The sequence below is a fragment of the Herpailurus yagouaroundi genome, unplaced genomic scaffold (genome assembly GCF_014898765.1).
Source record: "Herpailurus yagouaroundi ecotype Mexico unplaced genomic scaffold, PumYag 207, whole genome shotgun sequence".
NCBI classification, from domain to species: domain Eukaryota; kingdom Metazoa; phylum Chordata; class Mammalia; order Carnivora; family Felidae; genus Herpailurus; species Herpailurus yagouaroundi.
In genome coordinates, this window is record NW_024412438.1 from 423,309 (window position 1) to 447,489 (window position 24,181).

General features: G+C 49.9%; 2 protein-coding genes across 11 annotated transcripts in view; one reads left to right on the top strand and one right to left on the bottom strand.

Moving 5' to 3' along the window:
* CD244 (CD244 molecule) overlaps window positions 1-15,368 on the top strand; it is a 31,597-nt gene extending 16,229 nt beyond the window's left edge. The window contains exons 2-9 of one of the 2 annotated variants that reach the window (XM_040452425.1): window positions 3,625-3,957; window positions 4,047-4,316; window positions 6,182-6,289; window positions 6,730-6,797; window positions 9,443-9,502; window positions 11,635-11,697; window positions 12,924-12,980; window positions 14,066-15,368. In XM_040452425.1, the coding sequence (XP_040308359.1) occupies window positions 3,625-3,957; window positions 4,047-4,316; window positions 6,182-6,289; window positions 6,730-6,797; window positions 9,443-9,502; window positions 11,635-11,697; window positions 12,924-12,980; window positions 14,066-14,146 (1,040 nt within the window). In that variant the 3' untranslated portion in view covers window positions 14,147-15,368. The remainder of the gene's footprint in view (window positions 1-3,624; window positions 3,958-4,046; window positions 4,317-6,181; window positions 6,290-6,729; window positions 6,798-9,442; window positions 9,503-11,634; window positions 11,698-12,923; window positions 12,981-14,065) is intronic. The other variant, XM_040452426.1, reaches the window with a different exon arrangement.
* Window positions 15,369-17,631: 2,263 nt separating this feature from the next.
* LY9 (lymphocyte antigen 9) overlaps window positions 17,632-24,181 on the bottom strand; it is a 30,398-nt gene continuing 23,848 nt past the window's right edge. For 4 of the 9 annotated variants that reach the window (XM_040452427.1, XM_040452432.1, XM_040452429.1 and 1 more), the window contains 2 exons: window positions 24,020-24,073; window positions 21,136-21,754 (listed from right to left, as the gene is read on the bottom strand). In XM_040452427.1, the coding sequence (XP_040308361.1) occupies window positions 21,336-21,754; window positions 24,020-24,073 (473 nt within the window). In that variant the 3' untranslated portion in view covers window positions 21,136-21,335. The other 5 variants (XM_040452428.1, XM_040452430.1, XM_040452435.1 and 2 more) reach the window with 3 other exon arrangements.

The following is a 24,181-nucleotide window of genomic DNA, read 5'->3' on the forward strand; positions in this document are numbered from 1 at the left end:
TCATTTTTACAATTGTCCTTTGGTTCTTAAAAAAATCCAGTTTCTCTGATAACTGTTGCTGCATAATGAACGACCCCAAAACTTAGTAGTTTAACATTTTTTTTTCAACGTTTTTTATTTATTTTTGGGACAGAGAGAGACAGAGCATGAACGGGGGAGGGGCAGAGAGAGAGGGAGACACAGAATTGGAAACAGACTCCAGGCTCCGAGCCATCAGCCCAGAGCCCGACGCGGGGCTCGAACTCGCGGACCGCGAGATCGTGACCTGGCTGAAGTCGGACGCTTAACCGACTGCGCCACCCAGGCACCCCTAAAACTTAGTAGTTTAGAACAACAGCGAATGTGCTAGCTTGCGATTGTGGCTGGGCTCACTGGATCGTTCTTTTGGTTTCTGCTTGCGTCACTCATGCATATATGGTCAGCTGTCAGGTTGGCTGGGGATGGCAGCAGATCTAGGGTGGCCTCAGTTGTGGTTGTTTCCCTTCGCTCTGTGTGATCTCTTATCTTCCAGCAGGCTATCTTAGACTTGCTAACACGTCAGCTACACAAGGCTCCCAGAGAACAAGTAGAAATGGGCGATGCCTCTTCAGACATAGGCTTAGAGTCGGCACAACCTCATTCTTGCTGCAATGTATTGCAAAGGCCAGCCCAGTTACAGGAGATAGGGAAATGAACCCCATCTTTTGACGAGGGGAGGAGCTACAAAGTCACATTGCAAGGGGCATGGCCAGGTTTGCATTCTATCACACTGATTTTCTGCTGAAATTTTCAAACTTTAAATTTTAATTCCTTGAAACATTAAACATAATTACCTTAAAGTTTATGACCGATACTTCTGTTATCTAGATGCCCCTTGAGCCTGTTTCTATTGCCTGTATTTTCTTTTGGGTTTTGGACACGTTTCCTCTTCTTATGCTGGCTTGTTTTTTTATTTCATTTTGGACACTATGCATTAGAAATAACTTAATGCCCGTGTCGATGTTATTTTCCTCCAGGAATAACTTACATTTGCCTCTAGTAGACAGCCAGGTCAGAAATACTGGAAATTCTAGATCACTTTAATCCAGTTCAGAGTTGAGATCATTCAAAACTAGGCTTCAGTTCCTGTGAGATCTTGTCTACTTCTTGTTCACTGTTACTCTCAGAGTGTAGCTCTTCATGGTACTACCACCAAATCTGTTGGATTTTAGGTATACCCACTTCTTAACACGAGGTCCCTGAACCCCATGTTCTTTTAGTTCCTTGAGTTTACTGCAAACCTCCAGGGATAGAAGCAAAAAATGCTGGTCTTACCTCTCTGAGTTTCCTTCTTCCAGATCTTGGCTCCATAATATTTCACTGTTTTATTAGCTCCCTGATGCCTTTAGCAACATGCTTTTATATTTTGCTCATTTTTTTTTTTCCTAGTTTTTCTTTGTGGGAGGGTTGGTTAGCATGTATTAATGTGGTCTTTCATTATTAGAATTAGAATTCTTTAGGGGCACCTAGGTGGCTCGGTCGGTTGAGCGTCTGACTTTGGCTCAGGTCATGATCTCACGGTTTGTGTGTTCGAGCCCCGTGTCAGGCTCTGAGCTGTCAGCACAGCATGTTGGAGCATGCTTCGAGTTCTGTGTCTCCCTCTCTCTCTCTGCCTCTCACCCCCTCATGCTGTCTCTCTCTCTCAAAAATGAATAAACATTAAAAAATAAAAAAGAATTCTTTAGATGACTTTCTTAACTCTTCAGTGTATGCTGTGAAATAAAAGTATGTTCTGCTCTCAGATCACAAACCCTCTGGAGTCAGGAAGCATGTCTTAAACACAAAGAGGCCCCACCTCTTCAGGGCCCTGGTCACACTGGGGATTGTAACCAGTGGGGATTGTTCTCAGGATCTCTGTGCAATATTTGATAGGTTGGCCTGTTCTCATACATAGGACCATAGGAGACAAAGGCACAATGTCTGTTTCAAGTTTGGCAATGGGCTGAGCCAGTTCAAATCATGAGACTATGCATAAGAATCCCATGTGTTTTCTTTGTTCTTGTGTTTTTTTAAAGATTCTTTTTTAAGAAAAAGTAGTATCTACACCCAACACAGGGCTCAAACTTACAACCCTGAGATCACGAGTCGCATGCTCTACTGACCAAGCCAACCAGGTGCCCTGGAACCCTATGTGTTTTGTTCATAGGAGTGTCAAGATCAAAGAAACACAGTCTATCAACCAAATAGTAATTAAACTTTCTTTGATTATTTACTCCGGCTCCTGAGGAAATGCCAAGGTGAAGGTGTGGTTGGGAGTGAGGGCATTTATAATGCACGTAAGACATCTAAAAACCTCCTTCTCCCTCGCTTTCCCCTCAATGTCCTCTATGTTAACAGATTTGTTTGTATAACAATCCCCATGTCTTACTCTCTCTTCCAAATTCTTTCTGACCCTCTCTGGCAGACCTTTTTATTTCCTGCATCCACGGGGCCATGCCACATAGCTCCCCTGCCAAAAATGGCCACTGAAACTTCTGTTTTTCTTCACTGACAGCACTAGGCTTTCCTAGGTCAGGCAACAGCAAGCAGCTCTGTCACACCCCTGTTAATTAGCATACATCTCGATCCCTGTGGAGGACAAGTGCTGGGATATACCAAGGCAGTGTGCTTTTATTTTTCTCTAATTCTCCTTTTTTTCTTAAAAAAATTTGTTTTAATGTTTATTTATTTTGGGGAGACAGAGAGACAGAGTAGGAGAGGGGCAGAGAGAGAGACACACACACAGAATCTGAAGCAGGCTCCAGGCTCCGAGCCGTCAGCACAGAGCCCGATGTGGGGCTTGAACCCAGGAAGCGCGGGATCACGACCCAGGCCGGAGTCGGACCCTCAACCAACTGAGCCACCCAGGCGCCCCTTTCTCTAATTATTCTTTAGGGATCAATCCCCATGGAGACTTTCTAGGGACTAGAAACTTGGCAAACATTAGTAAGTAATGACCACAGTTTGATGTGCTAAGTGCTACCAGAGAGGGTTATGAACCTCGCTCTGTGGGAGGACAGCGGAGCGAGCTATGGATTCAGCTTGGAAGGCCAGGCTTACTGGGTGTGGCCCTTCAGAATTTCCAGCAGTCACCGATGGCCAGTAGTGGCTGCCTCAGCACCGCAGGGAGGGAGTCAAGTCGGATATGGTGTTTGTAACATTGTGGTTAAGAGCCCATCCTGTAAAAGCAAATTGAGTGGATTTCAAGCTCATTGTTCTTACCGTGTAGCTTGGGCTAGTTGCTTTTAAGTTCTTTCTAACTCAGTTTTTTTTTTTTTTTTCACCTGTAAAATGGGGATAAAACTCTCATAAGGTCACTGTTAAAACATGTAGTTAAATATAGTTAAAGCACATGAAGTGTTTAAAATCTGCTGCCCACAGTAAGAAGTCGAGAGAGTTTAGCTATTATTACTGGCCGGTGGGCTCCTTTAGACAAGTGGCACAGAGCTTGGGGAGAGGGGAGGCTGGAAAGGGAAGTACACTTCTAGGCTCTCTTAGCCTCTGGTGTCCTCATAGGTGTCCCCATCTTCTTGCCACAAGGGAAGTCCCATCCGATTGCCCACAATGTTCAGGGCTGATGCCTTTCCTACCTCCTCCAGCCTGAGTTCTCTTCTCTGGAATCCCTAGATTCTGCTAAACGTGTGGTTGGACTCTCAGGAACATGTCTCCGGTTATGGCCTCCCACGACACTGGCAAAGAACATAGAATCTGTTCAATGGAAGAGGCCGGGGCCCTCACCTTCAGAATTTTCTGTGATACTGACATGGAAGTGTGGGTCTAATTATTGCAGCGATAAAAATTGGACTTTGAATCATCTCAACAAAAGATTCGGTTTTATAACCCAGAACTTAAGTCTCACCATCCAGGCAGCTCAGCAGCAGGACAGCGGCTTCTACATCTTTGAGGCGACTGATGAGCATGGAAAAGTTAAGAACTACACGTTCCAGGTTTCTGTGTTTGGTGAGTCCCTAGAACAGCGCAGCCTGCCCCTCGGACTCCTGTAGGACTTTTATTTCCAGTGCCTTTCTGATCAGAATCTCTGCTTCCAGATCACGTAGGGGAGCCCCACGTACTACAGGACTTGAAGGACCTGGAGGGAGGGAGGTGCCAAGTGACTCTGTCCTGCTCGGTCCCCAGCGGTGATAACGTGAGCTATGATTGGTATAGAGGGAGCGTGCTGATCGAGACAGCAAGGAATCACAGCACGCTGGAGGACCAGATCGATGCCAACAGCTCGCACATATATACCTGCAATGTCAGCAACTCGGTCAGCTGGACAAACCGCACCTTCATCCTGCAGTGTCCGGGTGACTCCCAGCGTAAGTGGAGCACTTTGGGCTCTAACAGGGGCTGAAAGTGTTGGACCCCATAACCAGGCTCATGCCCGACATACCTGGGCATGAGATCCCTTGGCTGCCTTGCAGCATCTCCTTGGGGCAGTCCTGGTCTCTGGGCACACAGTTCCCATAAACCAGGCTTATCTTAGTCGGGATGAGTTTCATCCCCATCAAGCATCTCCCAGAAGATTCGAGTTTTTCCTTCATTTTAGGGAATGCTGGTCTGTTTGATGAGTCACAGCCCTGCTATGGCTGCTGATTATCCCTTCCTGGGAGAGACTGATGGGGAACCTGTTTCCTCCTCCCAAGTGATAACTCCCCCAGGCCATGTAGTTCCCCAAGAGGGAACAGCAGTGTCCTGGGGCAGGGGAACATCAGGATGGCGACAGGGGTTCCTGGAAGAGTTCTTGGTTTATTGCTTATGCACATCCTAAGAGTTACCCTGAGTTAAGTTTGCACCGATTTTTATCAGATAAAAATGTTCCATCAGCACGGGCGCAGCAGGTAAAAACCTACCTGCTGTCTCTGTCCTTAAAGAGCTTACAGCCCAGCAGGGGCCACAAAACTAGGCATTCCTGGACAAAAAAGAAATGAGCAAGCCGAAGTGATTTGGAGTGACAGGGACACTGGCTTTTGGGTCATGTCAGCTGTGGTTTCATGATTCACTAGCTCTGTGATCTCAGGCAGTTTCCCCAACCTCTCTGAGCCTCAGTTTTTCTGCCGGGTAATGGGGGATGATAACAGGTACCTGGCGGGACTGCTGGTAAGATTAGATGAGGTAATGCTTGTGAAGAGCACGTAATTCCTTTCCGTTCTCCCCTTGCGGGCGGGCTGATCCAGCGGGCGGCATGCGCGACACTGACGTTAAATGTGGAAGTTCGAATGAGGAAGAGCAGCGGAGGCGGGAGGGGCAGGAAGGGGAAATGGGAGAATTTTCGCGGCACGTAGTGGGGTGCAATACGTTCTGTTGAGTTAACAAAAGAACGGACAGATGTAACATATGCCGTGCACATATCAGATCATGTGGTCAACCCCCTTATGTAGATGACATTATCTCCTTTTTAAAAAAGCGTTTGTTTATTTTTGAGAGAGGGAGAGAAGGTCAGCGGGGGAGGGGCGGAGAGAGAGAGAGAGAGAGAGAGAGAGAGAGGGAGACACAGAATTCGGAGCAGCCTCCAGGCTCTGAGCTGTCAGCACAGAGCCCGATGGTGGGGCTCGAACCCACGAACCGCGAGATCACGACCTGAGCCGAAGTCAGACGCTTAACTGACTGAGCCTCCCAGGCGCCCTGCCCCTCTCCTTTCTTTAAAAAAAAAAAAAAAAAAGTTTATTTATTTATCTTGAGAAGGAAGCAAGAGCACAAGTGGGGGAGAGGCAGAGAGAGAGGAGAGAGGGAGAGAGAGAGAGGGAGAGGGAGGGACAGGGAATCCCAAGCAGTGTCTACACCGGAAGTAAGGAGCCCAACGTGGGGCTTGATCCCACGAACCGTGAGGTCACGACCTGAGCTGAAGTCGAGTCAGACGCTTAACTGACTGAGCCCCAGGTGCCCCAACATTGTCTCCTTTTGTAAGTGAGAAAATGGAGGCTCAGCGAAGTTAAGGGAGTTGCCCAAAGGCACGGAGCCAGGCCTGTGAGACAGTAGTATCCACGCTCTTAGCACCACTCGGGGGAGGTCACGCTCTTAGCATCACTTGGGGGAGGTCACCCCACTGCACAGAGAGCCAGCCTTGCTGACAAGCTCAGCGGGGCCTGAGAGAGGAGTGTGGGTCTGAGGCAAGTCCCGTGTCAGACGGGAAGGGAGGAGAGAGAAGGCTGAGTGCTCAGGCCTCACGCGTCCATGTCCCCAGAGGACAAGTCTCTGCACTTGTTGGTGATCATCGTGGTCCTTCTAATCACGCTGTTCCTGGGCGCCCTCACCGGCTTCTGTGTGTGGAGGAGGAAGATGAAGCAGTCACGTAAGTGGAGGGTCCCCAGGACGTGCTGTTCCCCGACCTGCCATCCCCCAACGCATCCGCCTGGGAGCACAGCACCTGCTTCTCTTCTAGAGCGTTGGGACGTGTGTGCGTGCACGTGCGTGTGTGTGTGTGTCTGGGGGGCCTTTCTCCCAGCTCACGCCTTCCGGGGTTCCTCGAGGTGTATACAGCCCAACGTGCAGATTTACCTGCCGGTGGCCGGCTTGCTGGGGTGCTGCCCGGGGCCTGATGGAGTAGGTGTGTCGGGTGGTTGCTGGTCCCGTGCTGGCCTTCTGGGGAGAGCACCCGTCTGCCTCCTTTCTAGAACCTTTCTCGAGGTCTTGGCCACCTGGGCTGGAGGTGGGACCGTGCAACGCAGAAGCTTGGACAGGACGCCCTCGGGAGGTCTCTGCATCTCTGTCTCTGCTGCTTTTCTCTCACAGAGGACGGCACAGAGGAGTTTCTGACGGTTTATGAAGATGTCAACAACGTGCAAATCAAGAGGAATCAGGTACGGTACCCTAGGGCCCGGGGTGTCTCTTCACTAGCCTGGGAGATGCTTCTCGGGAGGATGGCCATCAGGAGCAGGGACACTAGTGTCTTTTCCAAGTGACCCGTGGCCTTTCCGTCCGTCTTCCCCACCAGCCTGCTAGCTCTGGCTGTGGAGGAAAAGCAGAAAACAAGAGAAAACCTGCTGAGAAGGACGGAGCCCGACAAATCCCCAGCAGACGGCGGAGCACCGCTCTTGCCTGGCCAAATGGTGCCCTGGCGTCCTCCTTTCTGCCCAGCCTCTCCAGCTGGGCTGAGCCCTGGGAAGAGTCCAGCTGTCTCGTATTTTGCGCCTGGCCACAGAGTCTCATGCCTTGCAAGTCCAAGTTTGCTTTTCTGGGTCCCTTGGCTGTCACCCAGGCTGCGGAGGATGCCAGGCCGACCAGCCAAAGCTTAAGAGCGTTGCAGCTGGCCCCGTGGTCTGCGTTCACGGCATTTTGGGAAGAGGCCTGAGTCCGGCTGAGGTGCTGGAGAAGGGAGCTAGGTTAGCACGAAGCCGCGAAGCCGGCGTGGCCTCCTTGGGAACCTCTCCAGCCAGCCTCGGCAGGCAGGGGCCAACTCCGCCTGGTCCCCGGGGGGGGGGGGGTGCAGCAGAGAAGGGAACTGCAGAACAGTGCAGGGTGCCCCCCACCGCTCTGCCCCTGGACAGGGCAGGAAGTGGTGACAGACCTGGGGGAAAGGCAGTGCCTAACCGAACTGCCCAGTGGGCAGGGTGGGGGGGGGGGGGTAGGAAGGCCCTCTTCCTATCCCCATTCCTGGAGCTCGGCCTGAGAGGGCAAGGCAGGAAGTCACAGGGGCTGGGCTCCTCTGCGTGAGGCCTTGTAGAACAGAGAAGCCACTTCCCTCAGGTCTGGGTTTGGGGGGAACCACGAATCGGGGCAGCTACCCCCGCCCCCGTTTCCTTGCTCAGCAGTGGAATAATGGGGTAAGAAACACAAAGGGTCTCTTTTCCCCCCATCACCACCATTTGCTGGGACAAATTCCTGAGGGCAAGTGTATCTGACTGCAGTCACTGAAGCCCATGCTCATGACAAATTGCCTCTCCTTTCAGTTAGGTCTATGAAGGAGAACAGAGGAAATCTATTTAAAACAATTTTTTTTAACGTTTTATTTATTTTTGACAGAGAGACAGAGATAGAGCGTGAGCAGGGGAGGGTCAGAGAGAGAGTGGGAGACCCAGAATCCGAAGCAGGTTCCAGGCTCCGAGCTGTCAGCACAGAGCCCGACACGGGGCTCGAACTCACAGACCCGCAAGATCATGACCTGAGCCGAACTCGGACACTCAACCAACAGAGCCACCCAGCCGCCCCCAGAGGAAATCTATTTAGAGTATAAGAAGCCCCTTGGGGGACTCAGGCTTGTTTCTCTGCTTCTGACTCAGGAGCGCCTCCCTCTGGGACCTCCTCCCTTGCTGGCTTTTCCCTCCTGGCTCCAGGGTTCTGTCTGCAGGCCTAAATCTCAAGTTCATGTGATCTTCCTCTGGGGCTCGCTTCTGACCTCTCTGCAGACACTTTCCTCAGGTCTGGGCAGAAAAGAAAAAGAGGAAGCTCCTGTTTCTTGCCAGATGCCCACAACTCTTTAGCCCTCCAAGACGGCTGCTGTTTTTTTGCTCTTAGCTTCTTCCTTGTCCAACGAGCCCTGCTGGCCTCCTCTCACTTCCTCATCAGAGCCCAGCTGGAAATATGTAGTCAGGAGTGGGCAGCACAAAACACCTTCAGCCCCGTCTCCTGTGGGCAGGAAGAGAACAGGAAAGGCACGCGCCTTTGGCCTTGTGTCCAGGACTTCATCCGGCTCCGTAGCTGCCCAGGCGCTGGCTGGAGGCCAAGGGCAGACTAGCTGCTAAGGCTGGATCTAGAGAGGGGGCTTTGAAACAGTGAAAACCTCTGAATGTGAAGGCCCTGACGTAAGGCTCAGAGCTCAGCCCGTTATCAATGGTTATGTGGCAAACGCAAGTTTCTAAGTTACCAAAGTAAAGGAAGTGGCAGGAGACCCCTTGGACAGGGTCACTCGGTGGGATCCCTTCACACCTGGGTGGTTCCTTGCACGTGACACTTAATGACTCCAGTGTGAGTTGCTTTTTCTACTGTTTTTCCCCATCCTGGGGTGATTAATGACCACCTCCTTCCAGGAGACCGTCTTAAAAAAATTTTTTTTTGTAATGTTTGTTTAGTTTTGAGAGAGAGATGGGGGGGGGGGGAGAGGCAGAGGGAGAGGGAGACCCAGAATCGGAAGCAGGCTCCAGGCTCCGAGCTGTCAGCACAGAGCCCGACGCAGGTCTTGAACCCATGAGCCGTGAGATCATGACCTGAGCCGAAGTCGGACACTTAACTGACTGAGCCACCCAGGGGCTCTTTTCTTTCTTTCTTTTTTTTAATGTTTACTTATTTTGAGAGAGAGAGAGAGGGAGAGAGCAGGTGGGGGAGGGGCAGAAAGAGAGGGAGAGAGAGAATTCCCAGCAGGCTCTGTGTCATCAGTGTGGAGCCTGACGCTGGGCTCGATCTCACGAACTGTGAAATGATGACCCGAGCCAAAATCGGAAGTCAGATGCTCAATAGACAGAGCTACCCAGGCCCTTCCCCCACCCCCCTTTTACAATTTCTTGTGCAGGAGCAGAAGCCGAATCCCCCTGGAGAAGGGAGCACCATCTACTCCATGATCCAGTCCCAGGTACGGTTCTGTTTTCTTGAATCCATTCCATACCTGTCTGTGGGGCTTCCTGATGCCTTTCGGAAGCTCGCGCTCTTGAACGGCGAAATAAGAGCCTGGTGCTCCTGGAGTCTGCGTTATGTTGGTGGAAAGATCCATATGGTTCTGAAGTACCTTGGCAGAGCTGAACAGAGCGGGGAAGACCGGTGCCGGCATTCTTTCTCTCTCCATGCCTGGCAGCAGGTGTGGCCCAGATAGTCAGCAGGAAGAGGGAGCTCGTCAGGGGACCCAGCTTCTGTTCTCCCTCCCTGCTACTGCCAATACTTGGGGCCCTTATAGTTTTTAAGAAAATCTCTGCTCTTCATTATATGTGTTTTCAGGAATGGATCTGGATTGTTCTCTTTTATTATGACTTCACGATAACATTTAGTAAGTCCTTACTATGTCTATTTTCACTCCTTTAAAGTTTATTTTATTTAGTTTGAGAGAGAGACAGAGAGAGAGCCCAGGATGGGCAGAGGGAGGGAGAGAGAGAGAATCCCAAGCAGACTCTGCACTGTGAGGGCAGAGCCTTACATGGGGCTCGAACTCATGAACAGTGAGATCGTGACCTGAGCTCAAGAGTCAGACGTTTAACCGACTGAGCCACCCAGACGCCCCCACGTCTATTTCCTTAATGAATCTCACAAAGCAGCCTCACGAAGTAGGTCTCACACAACCTCCATTTCTCAGATGAGGAAACAGACACAGGTTAACTAACGTGCCCCAGGCCACAGACTTGGGTGGTGGCAAAGCTGAGCTAAAGGGCTTCTGAGCCTCCACTCCACCTGCCCCTCCCCACCTCTAACATGCTGGGATTACAGACATTCGCCCCTAAACTGGAGAAACATCCTCTAATTTCGACAACTAAAACGACATTGCACCCTAGGCCAGGGTATCTCCTTCAAGGGTAACACTGCCTCTAGGTGGCAGTGATGAAAAGTCTCTGATAAAAATGGCTTAAGGGGCGCCTGGGTGGCGCAGTCGGTTAAGCGTCCGACTTCAGCCAGGTCACGATCTTGCCGTCCGTGAGTTCGAGCCCCGCGTCAGGCTCTGGGCTGATGGCTCGGAGCCTGGAGCCTGCTTCCGATTCTGTGTCTCCCTCTCTCTCTGCCCCTCGCCCGTTCATGCTCTGTCTCTCTCTGTCCCCAAAATAAATAAACGTTGAAAAAAAAAATTAAAAAAAAAAAAAAAAGAATTAAGTCCGGAAGGAGCAACCTCTCCAATTTGGTGGCTAAGCTGCGGGGCAGAGAAAATCCTTGGGGGATGGTGACAGGCTTCAGAGAAAGATCAAGAGAGGAGGAAGAGAGAAAGTGAATGGGGTAGAGGGGAAGGGAGGACAATGAGGGAAGAGGGGAGCGGAGGAAGAAGGGAGGGGAGGAAGGAGAGAGGTGCTCAACCCTCATGGCCACTTTGGAATTCCCAAGCTGGGCGTTTCCTCGTCCTGCTCCCCATAAGATAATGTGATTCCCTGGTAGTGGGTCCAAGTCAAAGCGCCTCCAAGAGAGATGTAAAATATCTGCCAGTTTTCTGGCTTTAGCCACATTGGATTCCCACGAAAGGAGTCTGAATATATGCAAGGAAGAGGTCATCCCAGACTGAGAGGTTGAGTGAGTGAGAAGGAGCCTCTTCTTCTGGAGTTCCTAGAAGGAAGACGGTTACCTGCCTCTGAGGACACCTGGTTCAGGCGCAGAAGAAGGAAGGCGTGTTGCCAAAGGGAGGCACTTGAGGGGCTGAGGACAGCGCTGTGGAGAGTCTGGGGTTTAAATTCTGCTTCTCCTGCGAACATACTGTCTGACTTGGACCATTTTCCCTTTAGGAACCTCGTCTGTCGAATGGGGCAAATGGTGATCGTTCCTATCACAGGGGTGTATTATAAGGGTTGGGGGGGCCCTACAGTACACAGTAAGTGCTGAACGGATAGCAGCTATGTTTACTGACACAGCAGGACCAGCATCCAGGCTGTCTGACCTCTTGGAGTCCAGGGCTCCTTTGAATAATATTTTCAGCTCTGTCCGGGCAGAACTGGGGGGAGGCGTGGAAGAGGTGACCTCCCTCCCTAGGATTGTCCTGGATCTATGCTTCTGAAATACTTTTACTTGTCTTCTCATTAGCCTTCTGCTTCCACATCACAAGAAGCAAACACCTTGTATGCATTGGTACAGCCTTCCCGGAAGGTGAGTCTTTTCCCGCAGGGGGTGCTGTGTATTTTGCGTGTGCACAGGCAGGTGCGCGTTTGCCGAGTGTGGTGTGTGTGCTTCCCTGTGAGTTGTCTTCTGCTGTGTGTGTATCTGAGCAGCTCGGGTTCAAGGGCTCTACTTAAATGTTAATGGGCTAACTAGAAGTCTATTTGGAGAAAAAGAACAGGTCGGAGTCTAAGAGAACGGTGGCTTAAAGGAGTGTCTCTAGGAGTTTCTGTGAGACAAGTACAATCAGAGACAGAAGGGCAGTGCTTTGTGCACAGGGACCATGGAGTCCTTAGCAGGTCAGCTGAGGCTATGGCGGAGAGAGACACCAGAGGGGTTACCAAGGTGGGAGAATATAGCCCAGAGCCAGAGGAGTAGTCAGGACCTAGAGAGACACAATGGTGACTTTCAGGGAACCAGAAAACGGCTCTGGCCAGTCATCTGCTGATGGAGGGCTCTAGGCTGAGGCAACCCGTCATGGTCCTCTCGAACCCTGCTCCAAGCTGAGCTCACAGGTCTTATGTGTACCTGGTGCCCATGGTCATCTTTTCACCTTGGGTGGGAGAGGGGTTGGAAGAATGGTATTTCCAAGGTTGGAGTCACAGTATGAAGACATAAACTTAACATGAGAGTATGGGAAGTCGGGAATGTGCCAAACTGCGGAAGTGTTGAGTACTTGCAGGTCAGGGTCAAATGGGGGGAGAGATTTCAAACAGGTTTTCAGGCTTTTTTATTCACTCTCCTTCCAATAAGCCGTTCAATCCACTTGGCTTCCACCTCAAGGGATATTTGTACTTAAGTTCTGGGCCGTAATACAAGGACATATGGATGGTCACAGGCACCAGGGTCACATGCTTGGTGTTGTTTGGGAGACTACATATTACTGAAAGTGCTTCTGAATTCCAGCGTTTCCAGTGTTTCGCCGTGGTCAGGGTCAGGGTAGGTGTTACGGTTAGTTCTCCCGTGTGTTCTAGAACTGCTTACGCCGCGGGGGTGTGTCTATTACATGTTGATGAGATGCATGGTCACAGGTGGTATTTGTATCAGGTCTGTCTGAAGACACGTGTGTATGTGCTGGGAATGTGTATACGTGCGGGCCTGAGGGGTATGTGGGTGTGGGAAGTGGGTTCAGAGGTCTGTTCTGGAGCCTCACGTCAGTTAGGAGTGGGACATTTCCCAACTTGAAGTTAAGTACTCTTTACTGTCTGAATTTCCAGTCTGAATCCAAGAAGAAGAACCACGGCCCTTCCCTCAATAATACTATCTATGAAGAGGTAAGATTTTGGAGCTCCTTCCGGAGGGGTCTAGTGCCCACAGGATAGCCTGGAAGTTGTACGTTTGTGAAAAAGTCATGCATAGGGTCTCAGAATCGTAGAGGTTTTAGGGATCCCCTAATCCAAATTTTCATTTTAGAGACAAAGAATCTGAAGTCGAAGGAAAGTGAGGGTCTAATTCAAGGTTGTATCACGTGTTGGTGTTGGACTCCCACTGGGGAGCTTGGGTTTTAAATTAGGGCTGTCCTCTGGCTAGTCCCCAGTTGTGGGCTGCACATTGGACGTCTCTCCTTTCCAAGGGTGTGTAGGGCAGGAGTGTGGAGAAGGGAGGATAAGTAAATCTAAACGATTTTCTAAAGTTAGCAAGTAATTGGGGACCATTCTAGGACACAGGTCATCTTAAGCTGCTGCTGGGGGCGGACACTGTAAAGTGACCATTGATCCTGGTAGTTGAATGGATTCCCATCAGGCCATTTAAGGACTGGAAAATAGAGACTCCACAGTTGAGGGTATACCGGAGGTGTATCAGGTGTATTGTAGCCCGACAGTGGTTTCAAGTCAGTTATCTCATTTAATCTTCACAGAATGCTATGGGGGTAGGGATAATTGTACTTCCCACTTCTACTCAGAGAAACGAAGGCATGGAGGGCACTCCCACCCACTAGACTCATGGTACACCAGAGCTTCCACCTGTGGTCCAAGAAAGATGTTGCCAGTGGTCGTGAGGGAGAAGGCGGATGGGTGTCTGCTGGGATTCCTGGCACTGCAGCTGTAGCCCCACATTAACGCCAACTGGACAGCCCAGGGGACAGCCCAGTGTTGTAGGGGGCACTGAGTGGGCCAATGCAATCTAGGATGGGGTCATGGAGAACGGTGGTTAAAAAAAAAACACTAGGATTGGAGCCAGAGGAACTGAATTCAAGCCCCTCCTTTACTTCATATTCGTCGTTGAGCCTGAGTTATTTGTGGTACCACTCCACGTTTCACCTTCTTAATCTGTAAAATGGGGGCAACAATTCATACCTCACAAGGGTGTTGTGAGGCTCTCCTGTGGGAGGGTCTGAAGTTCTTCTTCTCTCCCGCAGGTTGGAAAGAGACAGCTCAAAGCCCAGAACCCAGCTCGACTGAGCCGCAGGGAGCTGGAGAACTTTTCTGTGTATTCCTAGTTGCTGCCGCTGGTCTCCCTTCTCTCACATCCCAGTATCTGCTTTGGGACTCAGCCCAGTGGACGATACCACATGAGTCTACAGAATGGTGCCTGGTCTGGAGAGGATACGGGAGTTCGTTCGGGGTCTATATCTTGTTCTTAACATGATTTCTCTCAGCCAAGACTGTTAAATAATAGCTCTCAACTTACAGACTGGACAAGACTGGGCGGAGAGGTTGGGTAGTTCGCGAAAGACTGCAAAGCAGGTCCACGGGTGGGTGCACCACGAGTCTCTCAAATGCTATGCAAATGCAGAGTGTTGTATTATTAGCATCAAGATCCCTTCCCCTGGATTTCTAATGTGTTCCTCATCTCTCCTCTTCTTTAATCTGAGATGGCCACATTTCTAGACCCTCCCTTGCCCCAGGCCCCTCTTCCAAAGGGGAAGGAAAGATCATGGTGACTCAGGGGGAGAGAAACAGCTCCACCCCACGAGGATGAACTAAGTAGCTGTAAGCTGCCGGCAGGTTCTCCAAGGGACCAGACTTAGGCTGTCCTCAAAAACAGAGGAAAAACTCCCCCACCACATAGTAAACCTTTACCTCTGGCCGCTTGGTCACAAGGGAGAGGGCAGGAGTGAGAGCAGATGGTACAAAGTAAACCCATCTCAGAGTGGAAAAATCACCGTGAGTCCACGCTTCCCAATAATTGGGCCGTGGGACCAGTTTTGTCTGCGGTATGATATGTGATTATTAACCCGTTATTGATTAAAAAACATGTTCAGAAATCTGTCTTAGCTTCTTCACAATTAGAGACCATATTCTGTTCAAGTTCTGAGTGCCGATGAGCGCTCTCCACGGCGCATGCTGGAGGGAGGGCTCAGCCAGCCGAGCAGCTGCGAGTTAGGCACTCTGCTGGGCTCCCAGAGTCCTCGGGCCAGACTCTTCCACCAGGCTGTGGGGCCCAGGCCTGAGACTGGCTGAGCCCAGGAGACGGGTGAGGGTGAACGGGAAGAGGTCCGACTCAGAGACCAGACGCCCTAAGGCAGCATGTGGAGCCTGGTTCTTCAATTACCCCGCTCTGTATTTAACATATGAATTTAACAGAAGACTATGCTGTTATTCGGAGGCAATCTAAATTTCTTTTCTGAATGCTTCCCCTCCGTATTCTGTACTTTTCCTCTCTGTCGTAGCCAAAGGGCAGTTGTGCCCATCACTAAACACATGTCTGATTGATTCCTACGGAGAGGGGTCTGGACTCCTTGCAATCTATCAGGGTCTCCCAGCCTTGTTCACACTGGAGCAGACGATCCCGGGATTCCCAGATCCGGGGCCACTCAGTCTCGTGGGGGAGAGCCACACAGTACACACTTGCTCATGTCCTGCCTGGTCCCTGTCCCCTGGGGGCTGTGTGGCCGGTTGGCTGCCTTCCTCCTGGAGACAGATGTGGACAGACCTCATTTTGGAGGAGGTGTCAGGGCTAAAAACCAGGAAAACATATGCAAAAGGAGTCTGAGGGTTCCGGGGCATGTATTGGGAGCTGAGTTGTAGTGTCAGGAGTCTGGAAGCAGAAGGAGCAGGAAATGATGGGTGTTGGAACAGTTCAGATGAACACCAAAGACATTCGCCATTGACTTGGCCTTTCATGCATCCTGAGTCGTGTAGATATTGAGTTGGCCAGATTTATCTAAGGAGCAGAAGAGACCCCGGGGGCCCAGGGCTTTTGGGGACGCTGTATTCTGGGGTGTAATAATGTACAACATCATCATATTATGTGTCTTCATTGGGCTTCTGAAATAATGCCTTACAAGGATAATTATCCATGCAACGACCAGCCAGCAAACAAGCAGTAATTAAGCTCCTGCTGTGTATGAAGCACTGCTTGGCCCCCGGGGGGTACCCACTGTAGGACACAGATGATTTACTGATTCCACGGCCACGTGCAGGAGAGTATGACAGCAGAATCCCAACGTTAAAGGACATAAATGGGCTTTGAGGTTCCTGGGTGGCTGTCAGTTAAGCATCCGACTTCAGCTCAGGTCACGATCTCATGGTTGGTGGGTTCGAGACCTGCATTGGTCTCTGTGCTGACAGCTCAGAGCCTGGAGCCTGCTTCAGATTCTGCGTCTCCCTCTCTCTGTCTCTGCCCCTCCCCTGCTCGTGCTCGCTCGCTCTCTCTCAAAAATAAAGAAACTTAAATTTAAAAAAAAATGGGCTTCGAGGTGCATGTGACACAAACGTACACTATAGTATCATGAATATAAGTCAAGGGTAGAACAACTCACGGGGATAAGGCTGTGCTACAGTCTGGGGGAGAGGAGACATACTATGACTGTTCTACAGCCGGACCTGACAATAAGGAGGGAAGTTCCTTTGGGTAAATATGGGAAGTTTATGTGGAAGGGGCATTTTAAGCCCTTAAAAAAGATATCCAAAGAATGATACACACATATGATTAAAAAAAGAAATCTGAGGTACAAAAAAGCATACAGTGAAAACAACAACCTAGTTCACTCCCCAGAGGCAGCCCCTGATAAGTTTTTTTGTTATTTTCTTTCAGAGCTTTTGCATAACTACATAAGCATACAGATCTACATTTCTTCGTTTTTATTTTTTTTTAACACGTATTTATTTTTGAGAGAGCGAGAGCGAGGGAGAGAGAGAATCCCAAACAGACTGTGGTGCCAGAGTAGAGCCCGATGTGGGGCTCGAACCCACGAACCATGAGATCATGACCTGAGCCGTAATCAAGAGTCGACTGCTTAACCGACTGAGCCACCCCGGTGCCCCGGTACACATTTCTTCTTTATCCAACTGGTAGCAAGTGACACGTACTGTGTTGGACCCTGTTCTTTCCGTTCTTAGAGCTCATGCCTTAGTAGCACACACTGGTCTTTACAAAAGTGGCAGGGCTTGCTGTTGCCTGGATACGCCATTGGGCATTTAGCCAGATTCTTCCTAAATGGACATTTAGGCTATTTCTGTTCTTTCATTCAATTTTTTTAAGTTTATTTACTTTATTAAAAAAATTTTTTTTCACATTATTTATTTTTGAGAGACAGAGACTGAGCACAAGTGGGGGAGGGGCAGAGAGAGCAGGAGACACAGAATCCCAAGCAGGCTCCAGGCTCTGAGCTGTCAGCACAGAGCCCGATGCGGGGCTTGAACCCCCAAACTGTGAGATCGTGACCTGAGCCGAAGTTGGACGCTCAACCGACTGAGCCACCCAGGCGCCCCTTTTTCAAAGTTTATTTTTGACAGACAGAGACAGAGCATGAATGGAGGAGGGGCTGAGAGAGTGGGAGACACAGAATCGGAAGCAGGCTCCAGGCTCCGAGCCGTCAGCCCAGAGCCTGACGTGGGGCTCGAACTCACGAACAGCGAGACCTGAGCAAAGTCGGCCACTTAATCGACTGAGCCACGCAGGTGCCCCTCTGTCCTTCTATTTTAAAAGATACTGCAGTGGACATAATTTTACACAGATCTTCGTGCCCATGAGTGAGAATATCTGTTGGATCCATTTTATCACCTGTTTAGAAGATGGTGTGAAGGTCCAGGGCCCTTTCAACCACATGTGGCCAGCCTTGGCAAAGCTCTAAGGTGGTGCCTCTGAACTGAGGGGGGTAACTGAGCCTGCGTGGAGATGGATGGAGCAGGGGCATCTTGAAGGCCAGGGACTCCAAGAAGGAGCCTGTGTCTGATCTGTTCATGGGCTTGGGAAGTTACAAGGGTGAAAGGAAGGGCGAGGGTCAAACCCAGGCACCTTTGAGATGCTGAAGGCAGTTCTGAAGTGCTCTGTCTGCAAGAGCATCAGGCCCTACACAGTCCAGAACCCTCTCCGACCACAGGGAGAGAAGCAGCAGCTGCTTTTCTTTTCAGTCCAAATTTTCATAGGTAGGGGTTTCAGGAGACTCCAGATCATTCTGCTGTGGTGGTGGCACCACCTGTGAGCCAAAAGACACGCAAGAATATGGTTAGTAAAGCCTGGGAGGCCCTGGTTTCCTCGCCCCTGTGCCGGTGAGACAGGGAGGTGAGGCCAGGCTAAGATTGGTCCATGGTGTAGAAGTCGGATCATATGGACTGACCCAGCAATGGAACAATCCATCAAGTTGACAGCAGGCATTTATGGGGACTCTCCTAATGGGAAGTTGGCTAGGCTCTCCGCGAGGGAGAGAGAGGACAGTTTAGCGCTGCAAGGTGAGGGGCCACAAAAATGACAATAAAAGGCCTCGCTCTCAAGAAGCCATGGTCTCGTGAACTCAGCCTCTGCCCCAGCTGGAGAATGTAAAGATGTCAAGCTATTTCGGGTGGCAGAGATTATGGATCAAAGTCATGGCCCAGACCAGTAGGCCTTCGTGGTCCCAGGGTTCTGAGGACTCCTTTTCGGAGACTGTTCAGGGAGGGCTCTGAGGAACAGTTGAGATGTGAGCGGATGTGGGGAGCGGGGGAGGCGGGGAGGCGGGGGGGCCGGCAATAGCTTGACGGTGGCTTAAACCTTCGAGATGTCGTGCCGGGACTTGGGTGAGAAAATAAGTTTGAGAATTTCCTGCCCAAGTGGGCGAGAGCCTTAGGGGACCCGGAATCAGGACGGGTCCTCGAAATTCTGAAGGCAAGGGATAAATCCTGTTAAGACCTTGGCTGGGGAAATGCATTGCTTTCCACTTAGGCTGTGGATGAGCGTGGCTGCAGGGGTCTGGAGTCCCTGGGGTGGCGTGGGACCCACGTACCACTGACCGGACACGTGGGGACTCCAGGCCATTCTGAAACTCAGAGCAGGGACTGATGTCCCTGACTTTAAGATTGACGAGTGTTGGCCCAAACACAGAGGGCCAGGTCAGAGAGAATCCAGCGAAAAGTACAGGTGTGGCCTCAAGGTCATAGGTGACGTCCCTCACTGGCTCAGCATAGGCCACGTTCCCACAAGACAAGACAGGAGGCCAATGGTGGTTGAACTGAGCTACACATCTGCACAAACTTTTACTGAGCAAATTCTGCCCAGTTTTTCAAGTTTATTTGAGAGAGAGAGTGTGTGTAAATGCGGGTACCCAAGTGGGGGAGGGGGAGAGGGAGAGAGGGAGGGAGAATCCCAAGCAGGTTCTGCACTATCAGCACAGAGCGCGATTCGGGGCTCGAACCCACGAACCACGAGATCATGACCAGAGCTGAAGTCGGATGTTTAACGGACTGAGCCACCCAGGCGCCCCTCTCTCCATCTTTTAAGGTCTAATTCAAATTAATTTTTTCGTGGAGCCTTTCCTGTCTACCTCAGTGCAGTGGTATCTTCCGCTTCCAATGTCTGGAAAACGCTTGGGAACTGCCCAACTAATGTAGAGTGTCTTCCTTGCCCTTGCAGGTGACTGAAGCAACTCCACTCCTCCACCGAAAGCCAATAAGACAACAGGTCTTCAAGGTTTAGGATGGTGCCTTAAGCACATCTGAATCCCCAGAGCCCTCAGCCCAGTTCTGGGCAAACCAAAGGTGTTCACTAAATGTCTACTGATTGATTCATCAATCACAGGGTAGTAGCATAACTGAAAAGCTTTGAGGTTCTTCTTTTTTAAAGTCTTGTTTTGGGGGTACCTGGGCAGCTCAGTCAGTGGGGCATCCGACTCCTGGTTTTGACTCAGGTCATGATCTCAGGGTCGTGCGATCGAGCCCCGTGTTGGGCTCCACGCTGAGCTTGGAGCCTGCTTGGGGTTCTCTCTTTCCCTCTCTCTGCTTCTCCCCTGCTTGCACGTTCTCTCTCTCTCAAAATAAATAAAATACTCATTTAAAAAATCTTGTTTGGACATGTTTAAACAAGGAGGAAAACAGGGAGGGGATTCTGGAGATTTGAAAGCAAAAGTATGTATGAACCCAATGTTCTCAGGGAAGTGAAAGTGAAGCAGGCAGCTAGATTCAAGCCAAGGTTAATTGTTTAAGATTACTCAGGATTATTTTAAAGCTCCTTGTGGTTTTTAATACTTAAAGTCCAACTACTATCTGTACGACTTTAGGCAAATTTAACTTCTCCGGATCTCGGCTGCGGGATGACAGCACATTTATAGAGCTGTCCTAAGGATCACGCGAGAATATCAATGTTTTGTAAACTGTAAAATTTCGTGTTAAAGTGGGTTATTATTATTATTTAATGGTAAGTTCTACCATTAAGGGATCTTTTAACACCACAATAAAACCAATGTGTTGTAGTTAATGGCACATTCTCCAAAACATCTTGGCATTGGACTCTTGGCTAATTTCTAATTATTTGGGGAAATTGCCATTTTGGTGGATTGAGATGGGTTAGAAATAGATTTAGGAGGCATGTGGGTGGCTTAGTTGGTGAAGCATGCGACTTCAGCTCAGATCATGATCTCACGGTTCGTGAGTTCGAGCCCCACCTCGGGCTCTGTGCTGACAGCTTAGAGCCTGGAGCTGCTTCAGATTCTGTCTCCCTCTCTCTTTATCCCTCTCCTGCTTGCTCTCTCTCTTTCTCTCTCTCTCCTCCTCTCAAAAATAAGTAAACATTAAAAACAACAATAACAACAACAACAACTTGTGAAGCATTTAGCACAATTCCTGGCACAACGTAAGCAATAAAGATTAGCTATAGAGAAAGGAAAAAGAAAAGAAATAGATTTAGAAATATACATAGATTATACACTATTTGTGTTTGCAGCCCCTTATGCTAGTTAGTGGTAAGAACAATCAGTATAAAATATTATTAATTCAATTAGAAATGTTCGGCCTTTGGCCAAACAGATATAAATCGGAAACATTTGTGTAAGCATCTCTATTGACCACGGAGTGTGTCTGGGGGGGGCGGGGGGGGGGCAGTGGGTAGGACTTAAGCTCCTTTGCCATGGGAATCTAGGACTTTCAGTTAAAATGGTCTGCACAATAATTCCTTACTTTAAGAGCCTCGGGATACAGAGAAAATTGTTCTCACCTTCTGGGGTGTCTGGATACAGCTGTAGATTGTGGCCGAACCCTCTTTCTGTTGAGGAACTAGGGTCTTTCCCTGTAACAGATCAACATCAGACTATCTGTACGCACCCGATGAGAGCTTTTCAGGGTGTCACTCTCAGCCCCTAAGGAGAGGGGACACCCACCAGGTTCAGATTTCACACAGAGGGCGGTGGCTGTCTTAGTGCGGTGGGTACAGTGCTTCTGGTTGTTTGACATCTCCCTTATTAATAGCCCAACATTGGGAGCTGAGGACGAGCTCCTTCACTCCAAGGGATCCCAATGTTTGGTTAACATGAGCAGAGCCACCCTTGTCTGCTCGTGTGCTGCTGGTCCTGGCTCCCCGTGTGGGGGGACTAAGTCATCCGGGATATTGGATGGTGTTAGAACTGGAGGAGGAGGGAAGGTGTACTGGTCAAAAGGGCTCACCTGCAAGTTGAGGAATACTTGCGCATACACCGTGTTGTCTTGGGCCGTAGGTGCAGGCGCATTCCTCAGCATGAGGAGATCGTACTCTGCTGGCGTCTCAGAAGCCGAGTCAGGTCCAGTGTCCTCCTGGTATCTTCCAGCCTTGACCATGTCTGTCGTCTCCTCGGTTGTTCCACTGCTGTCAGAGCTGCTGGCAGAGGGGGGCCTAGACCGTTGCTTGGCAGTCTTGAGAAGAGTGTCCAGCTTCTCATACCCTTGGGAGAGCATGTTGCACAGTGTGTGGCCAGCGGTGCGTTTTGAACACATGGTGCAGGGTCGGTAGGAAGTATGGCCGCCCCCGCCTCTTTCTTGTTTTGTGGAAGGAGCCAAGCTACTCTGACTTCTACCCCGGGTGAGGCCCTAAGAACTGGAGGAGACGTTGTTCTCCAGTCTTCCCTTAGGGGGTTCCATCCCACTCTCCCTTCCTCTTTCCCTTCAAGCATTGACGACTTAGCAACTCTCAGGGAGCAGAAGTGGCCCCATTGGGTGAACCATCATAAGTGCCATGATGGGTACTCTGGGAAAACACAAAGGTCATTATGCCTGCTCTTATTTATTTTATTTTGTTTTATTTTTTTTTCGAGAGAGAGAGAGAGAGAGAGAGAGAGAATGCACATGGGCATGTGAGTGAGCGGGGGAGAGGCAAAGGGAGAGAGGGGAGAAAGGATCTTAAGCAGGCTCCTTGCCCAACCAAGAGCCCGACGTGGGGCTCCATCTCACAACTGTGAGATCATGAACTGAGCCGAAATCAAGAGTCAGGTGCCTAACCAACTGAGCCACCCAGGTGCCCCAGACCTGCTCTTGAAGGAGGAGAGATAGAAAGGAGAAGGAATGGCCAATTAGGAAACTAGTACGCTATTTTAGGGAAGAAGGAACAAGGAATGGGAATGTCTAGTGATGAGGTCTGGTGAAATAAATTAAGGCACATCCGTAGGATGGAATAAATGGGAGTCAGTCTTAATATACATATGTTAATATTACTAGGATATTCTGTTAAATTCAAAAAGCAAGTTTCAGAAAAATGTTACAGATTGCTTCCATATGTGTAATTAAATGAAAGGCACCCACCTACACACCCACCACACACACGTACATGCACGCACGCACAAATATATCTGACACCTGTAAATGCATTAAAAGGCTCTGAAAGGATTTAGAAATACATCCTAACAGTGAAGGCTGCTGGAGAGACTAGGAGATTGGGATTTGGAGGGAGATTTCATTGTATACCATGTGACTATATGAGTTTTCAATTAAAAAAAAAATCCTATTCAATAAAACAAACAAACAAAAAAAAAAAATGGTGACAGCATGAACCTAGGCAGTGACAGAAGATGGAGAGGCTTTGGAGAAATGGTGGAGAGGTTAAAGAAGCAGACCATGGGAGTGGAGGAAAGGTGCGCTGGGGAGGGCGAAAGGGACAGTGGTGTCCCCAGTACTACCTTCCTCCTCCTGTGCCCAGGGTACCAAGGAATGAGGGCACAAGCTGGGGGAGACCAGAGTCTGCCCTGACAGCTATGAGGAGGTAGCTGGTGGGAAGCTCCACCCTTAGCCTCAGTCCTGTTTCTTGGCCCCTTTCTCTTGGTTATACTTTTCTTCAGAGAAGCTTGCACTGTTGGATTGTTTGAGCCCCTGGCCTCCCACCCAGTCCCTCCTCTTAGTACATCTCCATGGGGGAGCTCCTCCAGGAGGGGTTACCAGGGGTTTTTAAAAGGAGGATTTGTTTGAGTGGGTGGAGTTTGGGGATTCCTTAGAACTCCAGAGCTTAGAGTCCAAGGTGGTAATTGAGGACACCAAGGGATGGGAACGGGGGTGGGAAGCTAAGATGCAGGCATCTCAGCTCACCACCCCAACACCTCTCAGGACAGGCCCGCCTTCACACACTTTGTGCTGTTGGGGTGTCGCGCAGTATTTTGTTTGAAGAAAGCATGCCTTAGCTTTTTCAGAAATTGGGAAACTACTTCCTCAGTGATGCTCTTGGGTCATAGGTGTCTAGACGGTCTCACGGGTTTAATTTTCATTGGGTTTTAGTTTGGCTTCTGCCGCAGATTTGCCATTCTATCTGGCCTTTGTGTCTCCATTCTCAGAATGAGGAAGATCACTCCACCCTCATCAGAGGCTAAGTTCAAGTGATAATGATCAAAGCCTGAGGAGCTCTAGAGACCCCAGAGGGCAGGCTGTCTCTCCTAGCTTTGGTCACCTTCTTTCTGGAGTCCATCCTCATTGTGGTTTCTGTACCCCAAACCGCCTTCCTTCTCCAAACCACATTATTTCTCAGACTTTAACAGGTATATGATTCATCTTGTGAAGATGCGGACTAGAGCTCAGTATTCTGGGGTGGTGCCCAAGATTTGCCTTTCTAACAAGCTCCTGGGTGATACTCATGTCGCTGGTTGGCAGACCACATAGAATAAATAGCCAGGCCTTGGAGCTTCCATCGGGCCCAGGGACCCCATAGCCTGTGTCATTGGGGATATTACCTGGCACATCCGCTGGGGTTTCAGCTTGGTTGGAGCTGGAGTCTGGGACTGAGTCTGAGAAACCAAAGTAGAGAAGATTTATCAGTAGGGCTGTGAGGAGAGAGGCGTCTGATTTTGTGAGTGTCGAAACAGACGGGGAGAGATTTCTGGGGACACGGCCAA